The sequence below is a fragment of the Heterodontus francisci genome, chromosome 37 (assembly GCF_036365525.1).
Source record: "Heterodontus francisci isolate sHetFra1 chromosome 37, sHetFra1.hap1, whole genome shotgun sequence".
NCBI classification, from domain to species: Eukaryota; Metazoa; Chordata; class Chondrichthyes; order Heterodontiformes; family Heterodontidae; genus Heterodontus; species Heterodontus francisci.
The window spans coordinates 2,082,699-2,102,418 of record NC_090407.1 but is presented as its reverse complement, the minus strand read 5'-3'; the positions used below and the strand labels follow the sequence as shown (position 1 = coordinate 2,102,418).

Here is a 19,720-nt window from a genome sequence, read left to right as displayed (position 1 = left end):
GGAAGACCAATTTTACTAAGCTGAGAAGCAATTGAGCAAAAGTTGACTGGCAACAGCTACTTGGAGGTAAATCGATGTCAGAGCAATGGGGGGCATTCAAGAAGGGATTCAGTGTAACCATCTTTCCACAAAGAAGAAGGGTGGGAGGGACAGCCAAATCCAGAGTCCCCTGGATGACAAAGTGCATAGAGGGTAAGATAAGGCAAAAAAAGGGAACCTTATGTCAGGCACTGAGCTTTTAATACTGCAGGAAGCCTGGAAGTGCACAGAAAGTGTAGGGGTGAAATTAAAAGGGAAATTAGGAAAGCAAAGTGAGGGCCTGAAAAAATACTGGCAAGTAAAATCAAGGAAAATCCAAAGTACATAAGTACATAAAGAGCAACAGGATAACTAAGGAAAGTGTTGGGCCGATTAGGGATGAAAGAGGTAATGTACATCTGGAGGCGGAGGATGTGGGTAAAAGCTTAATGAATACTTTGCGACCATCTTTTTAAAAGAGGGGGCCGGTGATGGCATTGTAGTTGAGGAAGAGTGTAAAATACACAACGGGATAAACATTGTAAGAGGAAGTATTAAATGGTTTGACATCCTAAATTGCCAGGTCAAGATGACATATATCACAAGTTGTTAAAAGAAGCAAGGGAGGAAATTGTGGAGGTTCTGACCATCATATTACAATCCTTCCTGGCTCCAGGAGTGATGCCAGAGGATTGGAGGACTGCCAACATTGTATCATTGTTTAAAAAGGGAGGAAGGGATAATCAGATTATTTATAAGCCAGTTAGCTTAACTTCGGTTGTGGGCAAATTATTGGAATCAATTCTGAGGGACAGTATAATCCTTCATTTAGTAAGGCATAGATTAATCAAGGAAAGTCAGCATGGATTTGTTAAGGAAAGGTCATGTCTGACTAATTTGATTGAATTTTTTTGTGGTGGTGACTAGTAGGGTTCATGAGGGCAGTGCGGTAGATGTGTTCTACATGGATTTTAGCAAGGCTTTTGACAAGGTCCCACATGGCAGACTGGTCAAAAAAAGTATAAGCCCTTAGAACCCAAGGGAGAGTGGCAAATTGGATCCAAAATTGGCAGGAAGCAAAAGGTAATGGTTGATGGGTGGTTTTGCAACTGGAAGGCTGTTACCAGTGAGGTTCTGCAGGGCTCAGTACTCGGTCCCTTGCTTTTTGCAGTTTAAATTAATGATTTAGACTCAAATGTAAGGGGCATAATAAAGAAGTTTGCAGATGATACAAAAATTGGCTGTGCAGTTGAACAGTGAGGAGGAAAGCTTTAGACTGCAGGAAGATGGTCTGGTCAGTTGGGCAGAAGAGTGGAAAATGGAATTCTATCTGGAGAATTGTGAGGTAATGCATTTTGTGAGGTGCAACAAGGCAGGGGAATATACAATGAATGGGAGAATACTGAGTAGTGTGGAGGAACAGAGGGAACTTGGAGTCTATGTCCATAGATCCTTAAAGATAGCAGGACAGGTTGATAAGGTGGTTAAGAAGGCATATGGCATGCTTTTATTAGCCATGGCATGGAATATAAGAGCAGGGAGTAGTGCTAGAACTGTATAAAACACTACTTAGACCACAGCCTGAATACTGTGTACAGTTGTGGTCACATTACAGGAAAGATGTGATAGCACTGGAGAGGGTGCAGAAGAGATTTACGAGGATGTTGCTCATACTGGAAAATTTTAGCAATCGGGTATGATTGGATAGGTTGGGGCTGTTTTTCTTGGAACAGAGGAGGCTGAGGGATGAGTTAATTGAGGTGTAAAAAATATGAGGGGCCCAGATAGTGTAAATAGGGATGACCTATTTACCTTAGTAGAGGGATCAAAAAAATAAGGGGCATAGCCTTAAAGTAATTGGTAGAAGGGTTAGAGGGAAGATGAGGAAACATTTTTTCACCCAGTGGGTGGTAGGGACCTGGAACTCACTGCCTGAAAGGGTGGCAGAGGCAGGAACTCTCACCACATTTAAAAAGTACCTGCATGTCTACTTGAAGAACCGTGACCTGCATGGCTACAGACCTAGTGCAGGAAGGTAGGAATAGGCTGGGTAGCTCTTCATTGACCAGCACGGAAGTGATGCTCCAAATGGCTTCCTCCTGTATTGTAACTTTTCTGTGCTTTCTTTCACTGCTTCCTACTCTAACTCGTTCCTTACCAAGAACTTAAAAACTGTGCAAACACCTCACCCCCATCAGGCTTGCTTTATTTGCCCATTCACAGGCTTTTAAGTTCAATTTCACTGTCACATGACTTGATTTCTCCTAACTGCTTTCCTGTTCTATGCAACCTTGGTGTTGTTCCTGTACTATGCAGACTGATCTTTCACTGAAGTTTTCTAATTAGAAAAATATGCTTGTGATCACTTACACCCCCCTGAGAAAGCAGATGGATCCTAGGCTTAACATCTCATCCCAAAGACAAATCCTCCAGCATCCCTCCCACACTCCTCATGGACAGGATGCAAATAAAAGCTTTGCCAAGACAGATACAAATGCCACTATGGGTTGCCCAGGTGTCCCACTTATCCCACCACCTACCCCAATACCTGCCTCCGACGTCCCCCACCAATTACCAATCACTATTAAACTATGGGTTGTAGTGTACTCTGAACCCAAAGCTAGGAGGGCTGGACTGAGACCATGCAAACTCAGGTGGAAATCTCAGTCATCAATGTCTTATACAAGGATATTTGTGATCGCAACAAAATCTTAGAATAACAACAAAATCAGTGTATCACATGCACTTAGTGTTTGAAAATGGTGATGGTTGTTTTTATAATAAATGATGATGTGCTGTAATGATTAGTTTGGATATGAAGTGAGGAGTTGATTTAACATTAATGCATTGGCACTGTGCATCCTGCAGCTCCAGACAGCTCTGTTTACTCTATGATCAGATCAGTAACTGTGTAAAAGAACAAGATGAGAAGAGGGAATAAGTTTAAAAAAAATATATCTTTAGTCAAACATCATTATCCTTTCTGATGGTGTTGGCAGTAACCATTATAACAATCAGGAGCAGATGTCACTGTAATGTGGATAAAGCAAATGGCAGAGAAGACATTAAGCAGTGAGAATATAAAAGCAAGTGAGTCAGGAAAGTGAACCAGGTAAGTGGGCACTTGCACTTCAACTCTTGATCCTCTCATTTGCCAAATTGGTTGAAAGTAATGGTGGGTCTTGTAGTGCATGAAATGAACTGCTTGAGATACCTGAAGCGATGGGGAAAACTGATTTGCTTTCACTTTTTTGTGAACGTATCCTCAGCTGGCAATAAGAAACCAAACAGTCCTTGTAGCAGCACCAGACGTCTATGGCTGAGTTCCAGACTTGTCAGTCTGGGAGAAGCTGTGAGGTGATTAATGTACGGTGAATGCCATTTTGGCTACAACTCTAGCTCATCAAAATGTTCTAAACTAAATGAACAGTACACTTCAGTTTTTTTTATTAAGCACAATATTTGTCCCTGTTTCTTAAATAGGAGACAAATGTTAAGGGGTCAGGGAAATGACTTTGAAGGCAGCCAGTCCTGATGATGGTATCATAAGGGTCTGAAAGGGTTAATCTTGAGAGTGTGTAAAGAATACCTCTTCCAATGATGATGCAAGTGATCACATGTGATAGCGATTTGAGAATGGATGCAGTGTGTCTTTGGAGGAGTCACACAAACTAGTGTGGAGTGCATTTAGTTATAATGCAATAAAGATTAATATTTAATTACTACAGAGTAAGAATCTCTCCAGCTCGATTAAATAAGGTGGAAGCATACCAAACCAACATATATTATAATTATCACCTACTATCCCCAGATCAGCTCTTGTTACCTGTTTTTTCATGTCCCCTCTTCGCTCTCCTAATTACTTTATGTACCCCCCTACACTTTTTATACTGCTGTAATGTCTCCGCTGTTTTCGGTGCTCCGAATCTGCCATAAGCCTCCTTTTTTTTCCCCTGATCCAATACTCTATATCCCTTGACATCCAGGGTTCCCTGCACTTGATGGTCCTACCCTTCACCTTAACGGGTACATGTTGGCTCTGAACCCTCACTATTTCCTCTTTGACTCCCATTGGCCTGATGCAGACTTTCCGACAAGTAGCTGCTCCCAGTCCACTTTGGCCAGATCCTGTTATATCAAATTGAAATCGGCCTTTCCCCAATTCAGTACCTTTTATTTCTGGCCCGTCTTTGTCCTTTTCCATAACTACCTTAAATCTTAGAGTTATGGTCACTATCCCCGAAATGATCCCCCACTGACACTTCTACCACTTATCCAGCTTCATTCCCTAGGATTAGATCCAGTACTGCCCTTTTTCTTGTAGGACTTTCTACATATTGGCTTAAAAAGCTCTCCTGTATACATTTTAGAATTCCTCCCCCTTTAAGCCTTTTGCACTAAGACTATCCCAGTTGATATTAGGTAAGTTGAAATCCCCTACTATTACCACCCTATTATTTTTACACCTCTCTGAGATTTGCCTACATATTTGCTCCTCTATCTCTCCCTGACTGTTTGGAGGCCTGTAGTACACTCCCAGCCAAGTGATTGCCCCCCTTTTGTTCTTAAGTTCTAACCATATGACCTCATGTGAGGTACCTTCTCAGATATCATCCCTCCTTACTTCAGTAATTGACTCTTTGATCAACAGTGCAATACCACCTCCTCTTTTATCCCCTCCCCTATCACACCTGAAGATTCTATACCCTGGAATATTGAGTTGCCAGTCCTGCCCCTCCCTCAGCCATGTCTCTGTGATAGCAATAATATCATAATCCCATGTGCTAATCAACGCCCTCAATTCATCTGCCTTATTAGTAAGACTCCTTGCATTAAAGTATATTCAATTCAGCCTTGCATTTTTCACTTGTGCCTTAACAGGTCTATATTTGCTCTGCCTTCCAGACTGACTCAGTTTCTCTTCTATATTTGACTGTGTCTCACCCCCTACTGTAACTCCACTCTGTATCCCATCCCCAAGTGAAATTAGTTTAAACCAACCCCCCAACAGCACCAGCAAACCTCCCAGCAAGGATGTTGGTCCCGTTCCAGTTCAAGTGCAACCTGTCCAACTTGTGCAGGTCCCACCTTTGCCAGAAACAGATGCAGTGATCCAGGAAACTAAAGCCCTCCCTCCTGCACCATCTCCTCAGCCACGCATTCATCTGCTCTATCCTCCTATTCCTATACACGCTAGCACATGGCACAGGGAGTAATCCAGTGATTACAACCTTTTGAGGTCCTGCTTTTTAATCTACTACCTAGCTTCCTAAATTCTTGTTACAAGACCTCATCCCTCTTTCTACCTATGTCGTTGGTACCAATGTGTAGCACGACCTCTGGCTGCTCACCCTCCCCCTTCAGAATGTCCTGCAGCCACTCCAAGACAACCTTGACCCTAGCACCAAGGAGGCAACATACCATCCTGGAGTCCTGTTTGTGGCCACAGAAGCGCCTATCTGAACCCCTTACGACAGAATTCCCTATCACTATAGCTCTTCCAACCCTTTTCCTCTCCTGCTGTGCAGCAGAGCTCTCCATAGTGCCACAGACTTGGCTGTTGCTGCTTTCCCCTGGGAGGTCATCCCCCCTCAACAGTATCCAAAGCGGTATATCAGTTTGAGAGGGGGATGGCCACAGGGAACTGCTGGACTACCTGCCTGCGCCTACTACTCCGCCTGGTGCTCACCCATCTCTTTTCTGCCTGTGCAGCCATTACCTGCGGTGTGACCACCTCACTAAACGTGCTATCCACGACTTCCTCAGCATCGCGGATGCTCCACAGTGAATCCACCCGTAGTTCCAGCTCCATAATGCGGGTAGCCAGTAGCTCCAGCTGGATACACTTCTTACACACATGGTCACCAGGGACACCGGAAGCATCCCTTATTTCCCACAAAGTGCAGGAGGAGCATATCACAGGGCTGAGCTCTCCTGTCATGACTTGCCCTTAGGTTAATTAGTTACTCCCTTAATTAAAAAATATTAATTACATTAGGGGCCTTGTTCTACCCACTACAATCGAAAGTCCTTAATAAGTTACACTAATTTTTTTTTTAATTGATGCACTTTGATGTCATTCTCGTTCTTAATGCTCTTCCCCTCCAAGCCACACACCCTATCCTGACTTGGAACTATATCACCATTCCTTCACTGGGTCAAAATCCTGGAACTACCTTCCTAACAGCATTGTGGGTATGCCTACCCCACATGGACTGCAGTGGTTCAAGAAGGCAGCTCACCACCACCTTCTCAAGGGCAATTAGGGATGGGCAATAAATGCTGGCCTATCCTGCGATGCCCAAAATTCCATGAACGAATGAAAAATAAAGCATTGCAGAGAAAGATACATTGAGTGCTTCAGACTCCCTATTTCCCAGGGACTGTTGTTTAGACTCTCATCAGTAGAAAGTTCAATTTGCAGTTGGATACAATGCACTTAGCAGATAACCTTCATTGGTTCGGAATATATGAGCAATAAATTGGGTCTAATATTGATTTCAACAAAGTACAAGGACCTGTTGCAGCTGAAGTTGCTTAGGTCAAACAAGAATTATTATTGCACTGTTTTGCAAGAAATCGGTGAGATAGTACATACATTTGGTACAAACCTGAAAATAATGGAGACACTTAACAGGTCAGGCAGCATTATTTCCTACCTGCAGCATCCACAGTATTTTGCTTTTGTTAAACATCGGATACAATGTGTTTTGCATGATGTTTGGCTTGGGGGCCTGTGAATAAGGGCTTGGATTTTGTGATCAGTGGCAAAGAGATGGTGCTCACCACTGACCTCGAAGAAAGCTGCCCACAAAGACTAAGTGATCTCTGTGGTGTGGATTTCCCCTTTCACAATGTGAGTTTAAACCTTGCGCCAAGTCAAGGCAATCTCCAAGTTTCTAGTGACCAGTCATCAAGCAGGGTAAGCAGCTAATTACATTGAAGTATTCTCATAGACAGCAAAACAGGAAGTACAAAGCACTGCTTATCCTTTTTTTAAATACATTTTTGCAGAAAGTAAAATAAAGATTGGGGCATAAACATTAGAAGTTGAAATATTAAAAAACCTTTTTTTAAAAAGTGTTAAACTATGGAATTTTATTGTGAAGTGTCAAATTTTTCCATCATAAATATAAAATTAGTTTTTCAGGCTAGACAGGTTGTTCATCAGTAATTATGACTTAAGCCATTAAAAACCCAGTCATACCTCGTTAACAAGGTGTAACCTTTTGCGTTATTTTAACAGCAATATTACAGTGTAAAAGGGCAATTTCTCATCAGTTCAGTGGTTTCTAAAGATTACTGTCTGCAGGAAATTTAAACAGCACACTCTGTGGAGGAGCAGGGAATCACTGCCAGCAATTTCAGATGTCCACATTTAACTGTTCATGTGGGGGTGCCAACTGTTATTGTCAGTTTCGCAGGGTAATGACAGCGAATGCTGATTTGCGATCGCTGAACAACATGGGACAGGTGATGAATCCTGCAGGCCACCTGGCCAATTATTGCTTTGTACCATAATTACGCTGGTAATTAATTTTAACTATAGAATAATTCCTTAATAGTTCTAGATGAAGTGAAGATGATTGTAAATTATACTGTAATAAGCACTGATGAAATTTCACTGATTTATCAAAATCATGATGGGTCTAGCCAGAGTAGATGGAGAGGAACTGTTCCCTTTGGCGAAGGGGTCACAAACCAGATGACACAGCTTTAAGGGGATTGACAAAAGAACCAAAGGTGACGTAAGAAAACTTTTTTTGTGCAGCGAGTGGTTAGGATCTGGAATGCACTGTCTGAGAGGATTTTCTTTTTATTCATTCATGGGATGTGGGTGTCGCTGGCCAGGCCAGCATTTATTGCCCATCCCTAAATCCCTTGAGAAGGTGGTGGTGAGCTGTCTTCTTAAACCGCTGCAGTCCATGTGGGGTAGGTACACCCACAGTGCTGTTAGGAAGGGAGTTCCAGGATTTTGACACAGCCACAGTGAAGGAACGGCAATATAGTTCCAACTCAGGATGGTGTGTGGCTTGGAGGGGAACTTGCAGGTGATGGTGTTCCCATGCATTTGCTGCCTTTGTCCTTCTAGTTGCTAGAGGTCGCAGGTTTGGAAGGTGCTGTCTAAGGAGCCTTGGTGCGTTGCTGCAGTGCATCTTGTAGATGGTACACACTGCTGTCACTGTGCATCGGTGGTGGAGGGAGTGAATGTTTGTGGATGGTGTGCCAATCAAGCGGGCTGCTTTGTCCTGGATGGTGTCGAGATACTTGAGTGTTGTTGGAGCTGCACCCATCCAGGAAAGTGGAGAGTATTCCATCACACTCCTGACTTGTGCCTTGTAGATGGTGGACAAATTTTGGGGAGTCAGGAGGTGAGTTACTCGCCGCAGGATTCCTAGCCTCTGACCTACTCTTGTAGCCACTGTATTTATATGGCTACTCCAGTTCAGTTTCTGGTCAATGGTAGCCCCTAGGATGTTGATAGTGGGGGATTCAGCAATCATAATGCCATTGAATGCCAAGGGGAGATAGTTAGATTCTCCCTTGTTGGAGATAGTCATTGCCTGGCACTTGTGTGGCATGAATGTTACTTGCCACTTATCAGCCCAAGCCTGGATATTGTCCAGGCCTTGCTGCATTTCTACACGAACTGCTTCAGTATCTGAGGAGTTGCGAATGGTGCTGAACATTGTGCAATCATCAGCGAACATCCCCACTTCTGACCTTATGATTGAAGGAAGATCATTGATGAAGCAGCTGAAGATGGTTGGGCCTCCTAGTGGAGGCAGATTCAATTGTGACTTTCAAAAGGGATTTGGATAAGCACCTGAAGGGAAAAAAATGAACCTGCAGGCCTCTGGGAAAGGGCAGTGGAGTAGGACTATCTAAATTGCTCTTGCAGAGAGCCAGCACGGACTCATCTGGCTGAATGGCCTCCTTCTGTGTTGCAACTGTTCTATGATTTTCTATGATTATCAAAGAAATGGTTTTGTATTGAGTAAATTTAGCTTCTGAGCTAAATATTCTGCTAACATCATCTCCAGCTTATTATATGGATTAGTTATTGCTGTGACATTGTAATTGGTGATCAGTTCCTTGATTTAGAAATGGATGTTGGCCAACCATATGTTCAGATAACAAATGGATCAACTTACCGGTGATGCTCAATCAGTCAAAGCAAATGCAGAAAATGCTACAAATATTCCATAGATCTGGCAACATCTGTGGAGAAAGAAACCGAGTTAATATTTCAGCTCATTGAGCTTTTGTCAGTAAAGGTAAAATATTGGTACATGGAATTTGACCATCCCACAGCTTAATTTCTCAGGTATTTGAAAAGTAATCTGTTTACAGCTGCCCTCTGGTGTGAGTATTAAATACTGTCTAATTGGATAACTCTTTAACCTCAGTCACCTCTGTGCCAAAACTAAACTGACCACCATAGACATAGAAGACCTACAGTTTGCGGGTGACTGCAGTGTCTTTGCCCACTCTGCACCAGATTTGCAAGCCACTCTCGATCTCTTCAATTCTGCATACAAGGAACTCGACCTGTTCTTGAATGTTGCCAAAACAAAACTCATATATCAACCCACACCCAGTCACCCAAATATTCCACCACCCATATATGTTGAAGGAGACACTTTGGAAAATATTGAGCACTTCCCATACCTTGCCAGCCTCCTCGCTCAAAAGGCCACCATTGAGGAGGAGATCCAACATGATCAGCTGTGTCAGCTCAGCCTTCTACAAATTACAGCAGCGAGTGTTTGACAACAAAGACCTCTGAAAGTCATTTAGTATACGAGCAGTTGTCGTCGCCACACCCCTGTACTGCAGTGAGACCGGGACTGTGTATCAGCGACACATAGAGCATTGGAGGCATTTTTAAAAATTTCATTTGTGGGATGTGGCCATCGCTGGTTAGGCCAGCATTTATTGCCCATCTCTAATTGCCCTTGAACTGAGTGGCTTGCTAGGCCATTTCAGAGGGCATTTAAGAGTCAACCACATTGCTGTGGGTTTGGAGTCACATGCAGGCCAGACCAGGTAAGGACGGCAGATTTCCATCACTAAAGGACATTAGTGAACCAGATGGGTTTTTATGACACTTGACAATGGTTTCATGGTCACCATTAAACTAGCTTTTTAAAAAAAAATTCTACCGTGGTGGGATTCAAGCTCATGTCCCCAGAGCACTAGCCTGGGCCTCTGGATCACTAGTCCAGTGACATTACTACTACGCCACTGCCTCCCCATTGCTGATGGAATTTCTCTGTCACGTCCTGCGGATTCAATGGGAGGACCATCAAACAAATGCAAATGTCCTTCTTGAAGCTAGCTCCACAAGCATTCAGGCAAAATTCCTGCAAAACCAACTTTGATGGATTGGGCACTGTGTTCATTTGGTCAAAAACCACCTACCCCGCCAGGTCCTGTTTTCTCAACTCTCAAATGGCCAGCGTTCCTGGGGAGGATAAAGAAAATGCTTCAAAGACATTCTGAAGCTCTCTTTGAAGCACAGCAGCTTTGATATTGATGACTGGGCGAAGCGTGTTACCAATCGATCAAAATGGCAACAACTTGTCCATCGGGCTGCATCATGCTTTGAGTCCAAACGCCTTAATGAGGCAGAGCGGTGGCAGAGAAGGAAAGAAAAGGAAGTAAATCCTGCACTCTGGATTCCAGTATCTCATGTCCCACGTGCCCAAAGATCTATGGGTCAAGAATCAGCCTGTTCAGTCAAATGAAGACCCATGGCAAAAACTTGCAACGCTGAGTAGACATCATCCTCAAATCTAGAGACAGACGACAACTTGCAATCTAATCAATGCTGCATTCAAATTAAATGTGCACAGCATTGTTTAAAATACAGCCATGTTATTGCGAATCTTTTTCTTCCCTACATTCCTTCCAATTATATAATGTTAACAAGCAAAAGGACTTCCCCAGTGTCTTAGTATCTAACTACTGTAAGGTCTGACCATCATTTTCCAGTCCTCACTGGATGTGGTGCCGGAGGATTGGAGAACTGCTAACGTTGTACCTCTGTTTAAAAAGGGAGCGAAGGATAGACCGAATAATTACAGGCCAGTCAGTCTGACCTCAATAGTGGGCAAATTATTGGAATCTATTCTGAGAGACAGGATAAACTGTCACTTAGAAAGGCACAGATTAATCAAGGATAGTCAGCATGGATTTGTTAAGGGAAGATCTTGTTTGACCAACTTTTGATTGAATTTTTTGAAGAAGTATCAAGGAAGATAGATGAGGGTAGTGCAATTGATGTGGTCTACATGGATTTTAGCAAGGCTTTTGGCAAGGTCCCACATGGCAGACTGGTTAAAAAAATAAAATCCCATGGAATGCAGGGAAATGCAGCAAGGTGGATACAAAATTGGCTCATTGGCAGGAAGCAAAGGGTTATTGTTGATGGGTGTTTTTGCGACTGGAGAGCTGTTTCCAGTGGCATTCCGCAGGGCTCAGTACTGGCACCCCTGTGTTTTGTGGTATATAATAACAATTTGGACTTAAATGTAGGGGCCATGATCAAGAAGTTTGCAGATGACCCAAAGATTGGCCATGTGGTAGATAGCGAGGAGGATAGCTGTAGGCTGCAGGAAGATATTGATGGTTTGGTCAGATGGGCAGAAAAGTGGCAAATGGAATTCAACCCAGAGAAGTGTGAGGTGATGCATTTGGGGAGGTCAAACAAGGCAAAGGAATGCACGATTAATGGTAAAATACTGAGAGGTGTAGAGGAAGTGAGGGACCTCGGGGTCAATGTCCTCAGATCCCTGAGGTAGCAGGACAGGTTGATAAGGTGGTTAAGAAGGCATATTGAATCCTTTCCTTTATTAGCCGAGGTATAGAATATAAGAGCAGGGAGGTTATGCTGGAACTGTATAACTCATTGGTTAGACCACAGCTCGAGTACTGTGTGCAGTTCTGGTCACCTCATTACAGAAAGGATGTAATTGCACTAGAGAGGGTACAGAGGAGATTTACGAGGATGTTGCCAGGATTGGAAAAATGCAGCTATGAGGAAAGATTGGATAGGCTGGGGTTGTTCTCCTTGGAATAGAGAAGGTTGAGGGAAGATTTGTTTGAAATGTACAAAATTTTGAGATGCCTGGATAGACTGGAGGTGAAGGGTCTATTCACCTTAGCAGAGAGGTCAGTGACGAGGAGGCATAGATTTAAAGTGATTGGTAGAAAAATTAGAGGGGACTGAGGAAATGTTTTTTCACCCAGATGGTGGTGGGGGTCTGGAACTCCCTGCCTGAAAGGGTAGTTGAGGCAGAAACCCTCAACTCATTCAAAAGGAGTCTGGATATGCACCTCAAGTGCTGTAATCTGCAGGGCTTCGGACCAAATGCTGGAAGGTGGGATTTAGAATAGGTGGATCGTTTTCTGGCTGGCACAGACGCGATGGGCCAAGTGGCCTCTTTCTTTGCCTTAAACTTTGCTTTCTACTGGTTCCATGCTGAAGTAGCTGATCATAGTTCAGGCAGCAGTACGGTGTCAGAATTAGCTTCAGCACACAAGCTTAGTCCTCCTATCATGTGAGCCCTGCTGTAAATTCCACATGTGTCTAGATGAGAACTGGATTTGCTTGTCTAGTAATGCCTCTTGCACATAACATTTAAGAATAGTTATTTGAGGGCAGCTCATGCCTCTGGCCGCTATATTAATAGAATAAAATATCAATCCTGACTCCAGATTTGGTGAAAATTCTGAACACAGCTTGTGAGGAGCAGGGCTTTGGGTCTGTGAACTCCCGAGAATCACTGCATATTGGCTTCCTGGTGGTGAGAGAACCAATCGAAGGCTGCTACAGGATGCTTTTTCATGCCTGGGTGCAAAGCAACTTGCCGGAAGACTGGAGCTGGTTATTGCGGCCTGCAATCTCAGCAGTGATCAGGGGCAAGAGGCCAGTAGAGTCAAAGAGGGAGGGGCAAAAATCTAAAGGCTACTCTTGAATATTCAGCAGGAATGGAACTGTAAAAGCAACATACTCCAATTGTCCAGAGTGGTCCGAGCAGGAAGTGGTAGGCGATGACTAATAGGGCTGAAACAGATTTCAAAGGGGAAATGGAAATTCTTTCAAAGTAAGGTCTGAACTTTGCAGCTGCAACATGGGGACTGGGCTTTGCACTCGGGGTCTGGGAGTTAGTGGATTTACAACATTACTCTTTCAATCTGGGTTTGGATACTTCCCGAACTAATGAGATGAAAACCTTTTCTCTTTGGTGCCTGTAAATAACCAAACAGTACTGTGTTTGGGCAGTTCCTACTGGGTAGCAGTTCGTTGTACAGGATGGTCTGCAAATTGGCACTAAACTAGCATTTTAAAATTCTCATCCTTGTTTTCGGTTCCCTCCCTGGCCTTGCCCCTCCCTAACTCTGTTATCTCCTCCATCCCTACAACCCTCTGAAATATCTGTGCACATTTAATTCTGGCTTCTTGAGCATCCCTGATTTTAATCACTCCACCATTGGCAGCCATGCCTTCAGCTGCCTGGGCCCTAAGCTCTGGAATTCCCTCCCTAAACTTCTCCACCTCTATCTTATTCTTTTAAGATGCGTCTTAAAACCTGCTTTGCTCACCTGTCCTAATATCTCTCTACGTGGCTCAATGTCACATTTTGTCTGATAATGCTCCCATGAAGCAGTTTGTGATGTTTTACTCTCAAGGTGCTATATAAATTCAATGTATTGTCATGATGGGAAATGGCAGTGTCAAATTGATGTAAGAATGGATGCCCTCCTTTTCTTGTACTACAGCATAGAGGGAGCATATTCTGTATGTCACACGGGAGTGCCTGATACTGATGCTGGTTGCCTTTAAATAGAACATTTCTTATGTTCTCCAATCTCTCTTCTACATCCCTCCCTCTTCAAAAAAAAACAATAATAACAGTCTAACATTGTGATGACCAGCAAGTAAAACAGGCTGTGACAGAAAATCCATTTCAAGTCAGCTGTGAAAATTCGCAAATGAAAAGTGACAAAAGTTTATATGTTTTATCTCTTTAAAAGATTGCCAAGAGTGTATAAAACAACATAACATTATTTTCAGCAACTAAATGATTTACATAAATCCTTCTCTTTTGGATTGTGATTTTATTACAATGCCTTGTGGCACATATTCTACCATGTTCTGATGCTTTTTGTGAATTTTCACTCTTATTTATGTAAATAAATTGACAGCATGAAGTAAATATTAGGATTGTCTCTAATGATTAGCAAATTTTAGAACAGATAAGATCCTAATGTTAACAATCATTATCGGTTCACTTGACTTTGGGACGCGTGGGTCACCCTTAGCTTGGTGATGGCACTTTGGTATCTAAGTCAGAATATAAGGGGTTCAAACTCCACTCCAGGCACTTGGCCACATAATCTAGGCTGTCACTTCAGTGCAGTAAGTGCTGCACTGTTGGGGGTGCCATCTTTTGGATTTGATGTGAAACTATGGTTAAGTCTGCCCTCTCAGATGGATGTAAAGGATCCCATGGCATGATTTGAAGAAGAGCAATTGTGTCTGCCAGTATATATCCCTCAAACACCATCTCTAAAACAAACATTTGTCTCATTGCTGTTTGTGGGAGCTTGCTGTGCGCAAATTTGCTGCTGCATTTCTCAATATTGCATGAACGGCTGCACATCAAACTTATGTAATTGGCTGTGAAGCACTTGGAGATGTCATGAAATCTTGAAAGGTGCTATAATGCAAATTCTTAATTCTTTCTGTTAAATACCAGAGTTACTTGTTAATGTATTTAGAAATTCAAATTGTTAGATTCTATACTGAAATCTGGGGCTGTATTGATTACAATGTGAATATGTAGCAAGAGTGACAGACTGAGGGGGATGTTGTCCAGCTTGGGTTTATTGCAGTAATTAGGTGTGGGCGAAGAATTGGTCACCAGATGTGACTGCTGCCTAAAACATCTTAACACTTCATTTCAGTGCTTTCACAGTGTCTTTGGGTGGGTGGTCCTGCTAGTGCTTGTACTGGTGTTTTTCCTGTGAGGCAGAAACAAGACATACCCTTTGCAATGTTACTTTAAGTCTCTGAGGAAAAAAGTGTCGAACACATGGGATCTGTGTTAAAACATTGTACATAAGTTTCGAGATCCATGCAAACCTGGTTTTAACCCATGTAGATGAAGGTTCTCTGATTCATTCATTCATTTTATCCCTGTTGCTTTTGTTGGCACTGTGTTTTTAATGCTAATTCACCCTGTTCCAGAATTACTTGTTTTTTATAATTATATGCTTCTGTGAATGATTTTTGGCAGAAATGGAGAAAATTAGATGCTATAAAGAGAAACTGCTTGTTGACATTGCTTCTTCAATTTGTATCAAACATTGATTAATTACAGCAATTAATATTTCTTTAAAATAAAGTTCAATCAGTTTTGTTTTTGTTAAATCACGTATAATTTGTTTTATGATTTATTATGTAACTGCTGCAGTGCTGCCCTCATTTAATCTGTGTTTTGCCATCCTAAAACTTGGGAAAGTTTGGAAAGTCATTCATTTTCTTGTGACTGTTGATGGTCACAAATGAAATGTGTTTTTTGAGTCAGGATCCAGCTCCCTGATATCAATCCTGAGTGTAAAATGGAGAGAAATGCCCCTTTGCTTATTCAGTCATCCCATACAAAAAATAGATACACTCGTAAACATTTGTGATCACCATTATTTGTTTTTACCTGAAAGCTCCAACTCCGAAGTTAGCCGTGAACTTGCTGTCCATGTGAAATGCTCCTATTGCGAGTGAAAGTCCAGGCAATGTCCGCTGGAGAAGTACCCATGTAATATTAATGAAACCTGATTCTACTCCAGATTAGCACCTACATCTGCTGGCTTCAGCCATACTCTTGGTGAGGTTGTAATTACTGTTCTCTTGCATAGCTGCAGCTTCCAGGATCAGTACAACAGAAGAAGCTGCGAGGAATCTGAACCTGCCAGTACCATTTTCTGTTTGTCTCCCCTACTGCCACCACCCACCCCCACTTTTCCCCTCTGCCCCCCCACCTCCACCCCACAACTGGCACCAAATGCCTGGGTCTGATGCTGAATCCCAAAAACACGTTGCCATGGCAACATTCCTTCTGGCGAGGTCTGCTTAATTAAGCCACGCATAATGAATGCAAAGCAAAGGCTCCAATGGTGCGTGCTTTGCTGGGCAATGTCCATTTCTGGGGAAACTGTGTGTGTGCATAAGGAGTGGATGGCTTTCTCTCTCATCACCGGTAGTGTGTGCTGATCATTTTAACAGGAGTTTAAGCTGTGACTGAGGGGCAACATTGTGCTGCTCATTCGAAAGGCTGGTTTGAACCTCTGCAGTGATACAACCCCACTCCTCAGCAAGTGCCAAGTGTTAATTTTTTTCTCTACTTTAACTAAGTAAGTGAAGTTAAATCATTGTTTTGCCTTTCACCTGCAGTAAGGTTTTGGTTAAAGATCTCAGTGTACAGGTGAACCTTTTGCAGATATTTTTGTTTTGCCTAAGCAATGTATAATTCTGATATATTTTTCTTTGATCTGTAAATACTCCAAGGATCCCACTGAGATATTTGGCTAGATGTTTTATGGTAATGGCCATTCGCGGCAGCTGAGGCTGAAAGTATATGGGATTATCACAGCTATTAAAAGGTAGAATAAATCTTTTACACCATGGCAGCATTTCTGTGCGGTAACAAGAACCCCAAATGGGTTATCAGTAAATAGTCACAAGACAGTCTTTCTGCTGTGCTCTTTTACTATGAATTGTGGCCTCAATACAGTAAATCATGGGGATTTGAGCTTTTTGTAGGTGATGAAATCTGTACTAAAGTGGAAGTAAAATTTACCATATCAATCCTAGAATCAGCAGCCTTTATAACGGAGAAGGCAATTCTTCATTCCAATTTTAATCTCATTGTTGCAATGTTTTATGTATTTTGGAAAATGCAAACCAGGTTGCGGTGTTTTAATGCATTGTGTAATAATTTTTAATGATAAGGAACCCGATGCTACTGCTTTAAAGTCTAGAATTCTGCATTTGAGCTTGAAACAACTAAGGTTTACTGCCGTGCCTCTGTATTAAATCATTCAGCTGTCGGTTAACCTCCCCTAGCTGATTACATTGAAACCCTGGAGTGCCATTAGGATAGTTTTACTAATGGACAAAATTCAGTTGAATGGGGAAAAATAAACAGTGAGGATAAAATCAAAGAAAAATCGTTATTGCTTTAGGTAAAATTATTATTAAAGTATGATGGGACTTGGCAATGTTGTAAATATTTGAATACAGTTTCATGAAGCCAGACTCCCTGATAGTCTCATTGCCTGGAGGGGTGTTGAGATGTATAGAGCCAGTTGGACCCCAATTCAGTCCCTGGGGTCTGCCAAATTAGATAATCATAGCCACGTCGGTAGAATAGATGCTATAATTGGTCTCAGCACTCTTGGAAGAAGGAAAGAAAATCTACTGGGAGCACAGTTTGCCTCATGTGCCCCCATTACATCAATAATGTCCAGAACATGAAATTTATCACTGGATCTGCTCGAAGCCCCAGGTTCTGTATGGTGCTGCCTCTGTCACTTGTGAGAGCTATCGACTAACCTTGTGGCCATGTTGGGTCAGGAGAGGGTTGGACCCGGCCATGATGCTCATATGGTCACTATGGTTAGACTGCTGACTTACTGGGCTCACCTGAAGAATGGCCATTGGGTACTGAAGGTTGACTGGCGGTTGTAGCATTGTACCCATGTAAATTCATACTGTTGGGAAAACAGAGGAAGGAGTTAACATGAAAGAAAAAGGGTGACAATCTGTGGCACCAAGCCAATAATTCATTTTCTTCATAATAGGAAGCATGATGGAGGAGATCACAACATCTCCAATTCATTAGAACCACCAAGTCCAGAACCACAGTCTTCGTACTCTGCACAGTCGTATCTCAAGGTAAGAGACATCGACATCTTTTGTTACGTGTGCATTGTGAATGTTATACAAAACTGCCTCATTTGCATTGCACCAACAGCAAGCAACATTCATGTGAAAGTCTCATTTGTAACTTTCATTTCTGGCTGCTGTACCATGTCCAATGGCTGCAGGGAGTCTGTGCAGGTCATCTACCAGAGAAACACTCAGCCCACTCAGAGCCAGAAGTACATCATAGCTCATGATGACAATTGCTGTTTATCTTGTTGCTTTGGCACTGCTGCCTCCAGAGACACCATGAAGAATGATATCTTCATTTGAGTCCTGGTGCCTCCAAAACCAGAAGTGACACGTTTACCTTGTAGCACTGCAGCCAAAGGCAGAGCTGTTACTGATGGCAGTGCTGTAAGGTTAATGTAACATTATAACCCCATCAGCAGTTCCAGTAACTGTTTATAACTGTTTACACAACAGGGTGAGTGGGGATCTGTGTTCGCAACATCCATGTTCAAACTTTCAAAGGCTAATGAAATAGTGTGCTTCATGGCCAAGATGTAGTGGTGAATCTATATAAAACCTTAGTAAGATCACAGTTCAACTAGTACGTGCTGATTTTTGGGTTCCAAACTAAAGGAGGGATGTTAAGCCACATGGAGAGGACATCACAGATTCACTGGGATGCCATCTGGTATCAGGAAATACAAATATGAAGACAAATTGGATGTGTTTTCATGAGGACTGAGGAGATTACAGGGTGATTTGAAGGTGGTGTTTAAAATGATGAAGGGATGGGGTATATAAAATAGAACGAAACTAGTTTGAGAGGCTATGGAGTTTAGGTTGAGGGCATGTATAGTAGAAATATATAATAGATACACCCACATGCGATTAAATTTAAGAGATTTAGGAGATAACAGAAGAATCTGTTTTGCACAAGTTGTTTGCACAAAGCTATGGAACATATGACCAGAGTTAGTGGCTGAAGCAGAGACTATGTCAACATTTAAGAATAGGTTTGATAGATGTTTGAGGAAAGGGGAATAAATAGATAGGATAAAAGGGCAGCACATGAGAATAGGACGATTGTTTGTGTGGAGGATAAAGACCAATATGGACAAGTTGGCTTGAGCAGTTTGTTTTCATGTATTTCTATATATATCACAAATACATTTATAAAGTGCTGCCCAGTGCCTGAAGTGTCAGTTATTTTTGGCACAGAAGGAGTCCATTCAGCCCATTGCATCCAGTCAGTCCCACTTCCCTGCTTGATCCCTGTGGCCCTGCAATTTTATTTCCTTCAGTGCCCATTCAATTTCCTTTTGAAATCATTGATTGTCTGCACTTCCACCACCCTCATCGGCAACGAGTTCCAGGTCATTACCATTTGCTGTGTAAAAAAAAAAGTTCTTCCTCACATCCCCCCGCTGCATCTCTTGCCCAGAACTATCAACCTGTTTCTCCTAGTCCTTGTACCATCAGTTTTTCCTTGTCCATCTTATCTCAGCCTGTCATAATCTTGTATACCTTTATCAAATCTTCCTTCAATCTCCTTTGCTCCAGGGAGAACAACCCCAGCTTTTCCAACCTAACCTTGTAACAAAAATCTCCCATCCCTGGAACCATTCTGGTAAATCTCCTCTGCACCCTCTCAAGGACCCTCACATCCTTCCTAAAGTGTGGTGACCAGAACTGGACATTATAATTGAACCTAACCAGAGCTTTATAAAGATTCAGCCTAACTTCCCTGCTTTTGTACTC

General features: G+C 42.5%; 1 protein-coding gene across 12 annotated transcripts in view; it reads left to right on the top strand.

Moving 5' to 3' along the window:
• Positions 1 to 19,720, top strand: part of rap1gapa (RAP1 GTPase activating protein a) — a 475,427-nt gene that overhangs the window by 264,225 nt on the left and 191,482 nt on the right. For all 12 annotated transcript variants that reach the window (XM_068016826.1, XM_068016824.1, XM_068016829.1 and 9 more), the window contains one exon: positions 17,890 to 17,983. In XM_068016826.1, the coding sequence (XP_067872927.1) occupies positions 17,890 to 17,983 (94 nt within the window). The remainder of the gene's footprint in view (positions 1 to 17,889; positions 17,984 to 19,720) is intronic.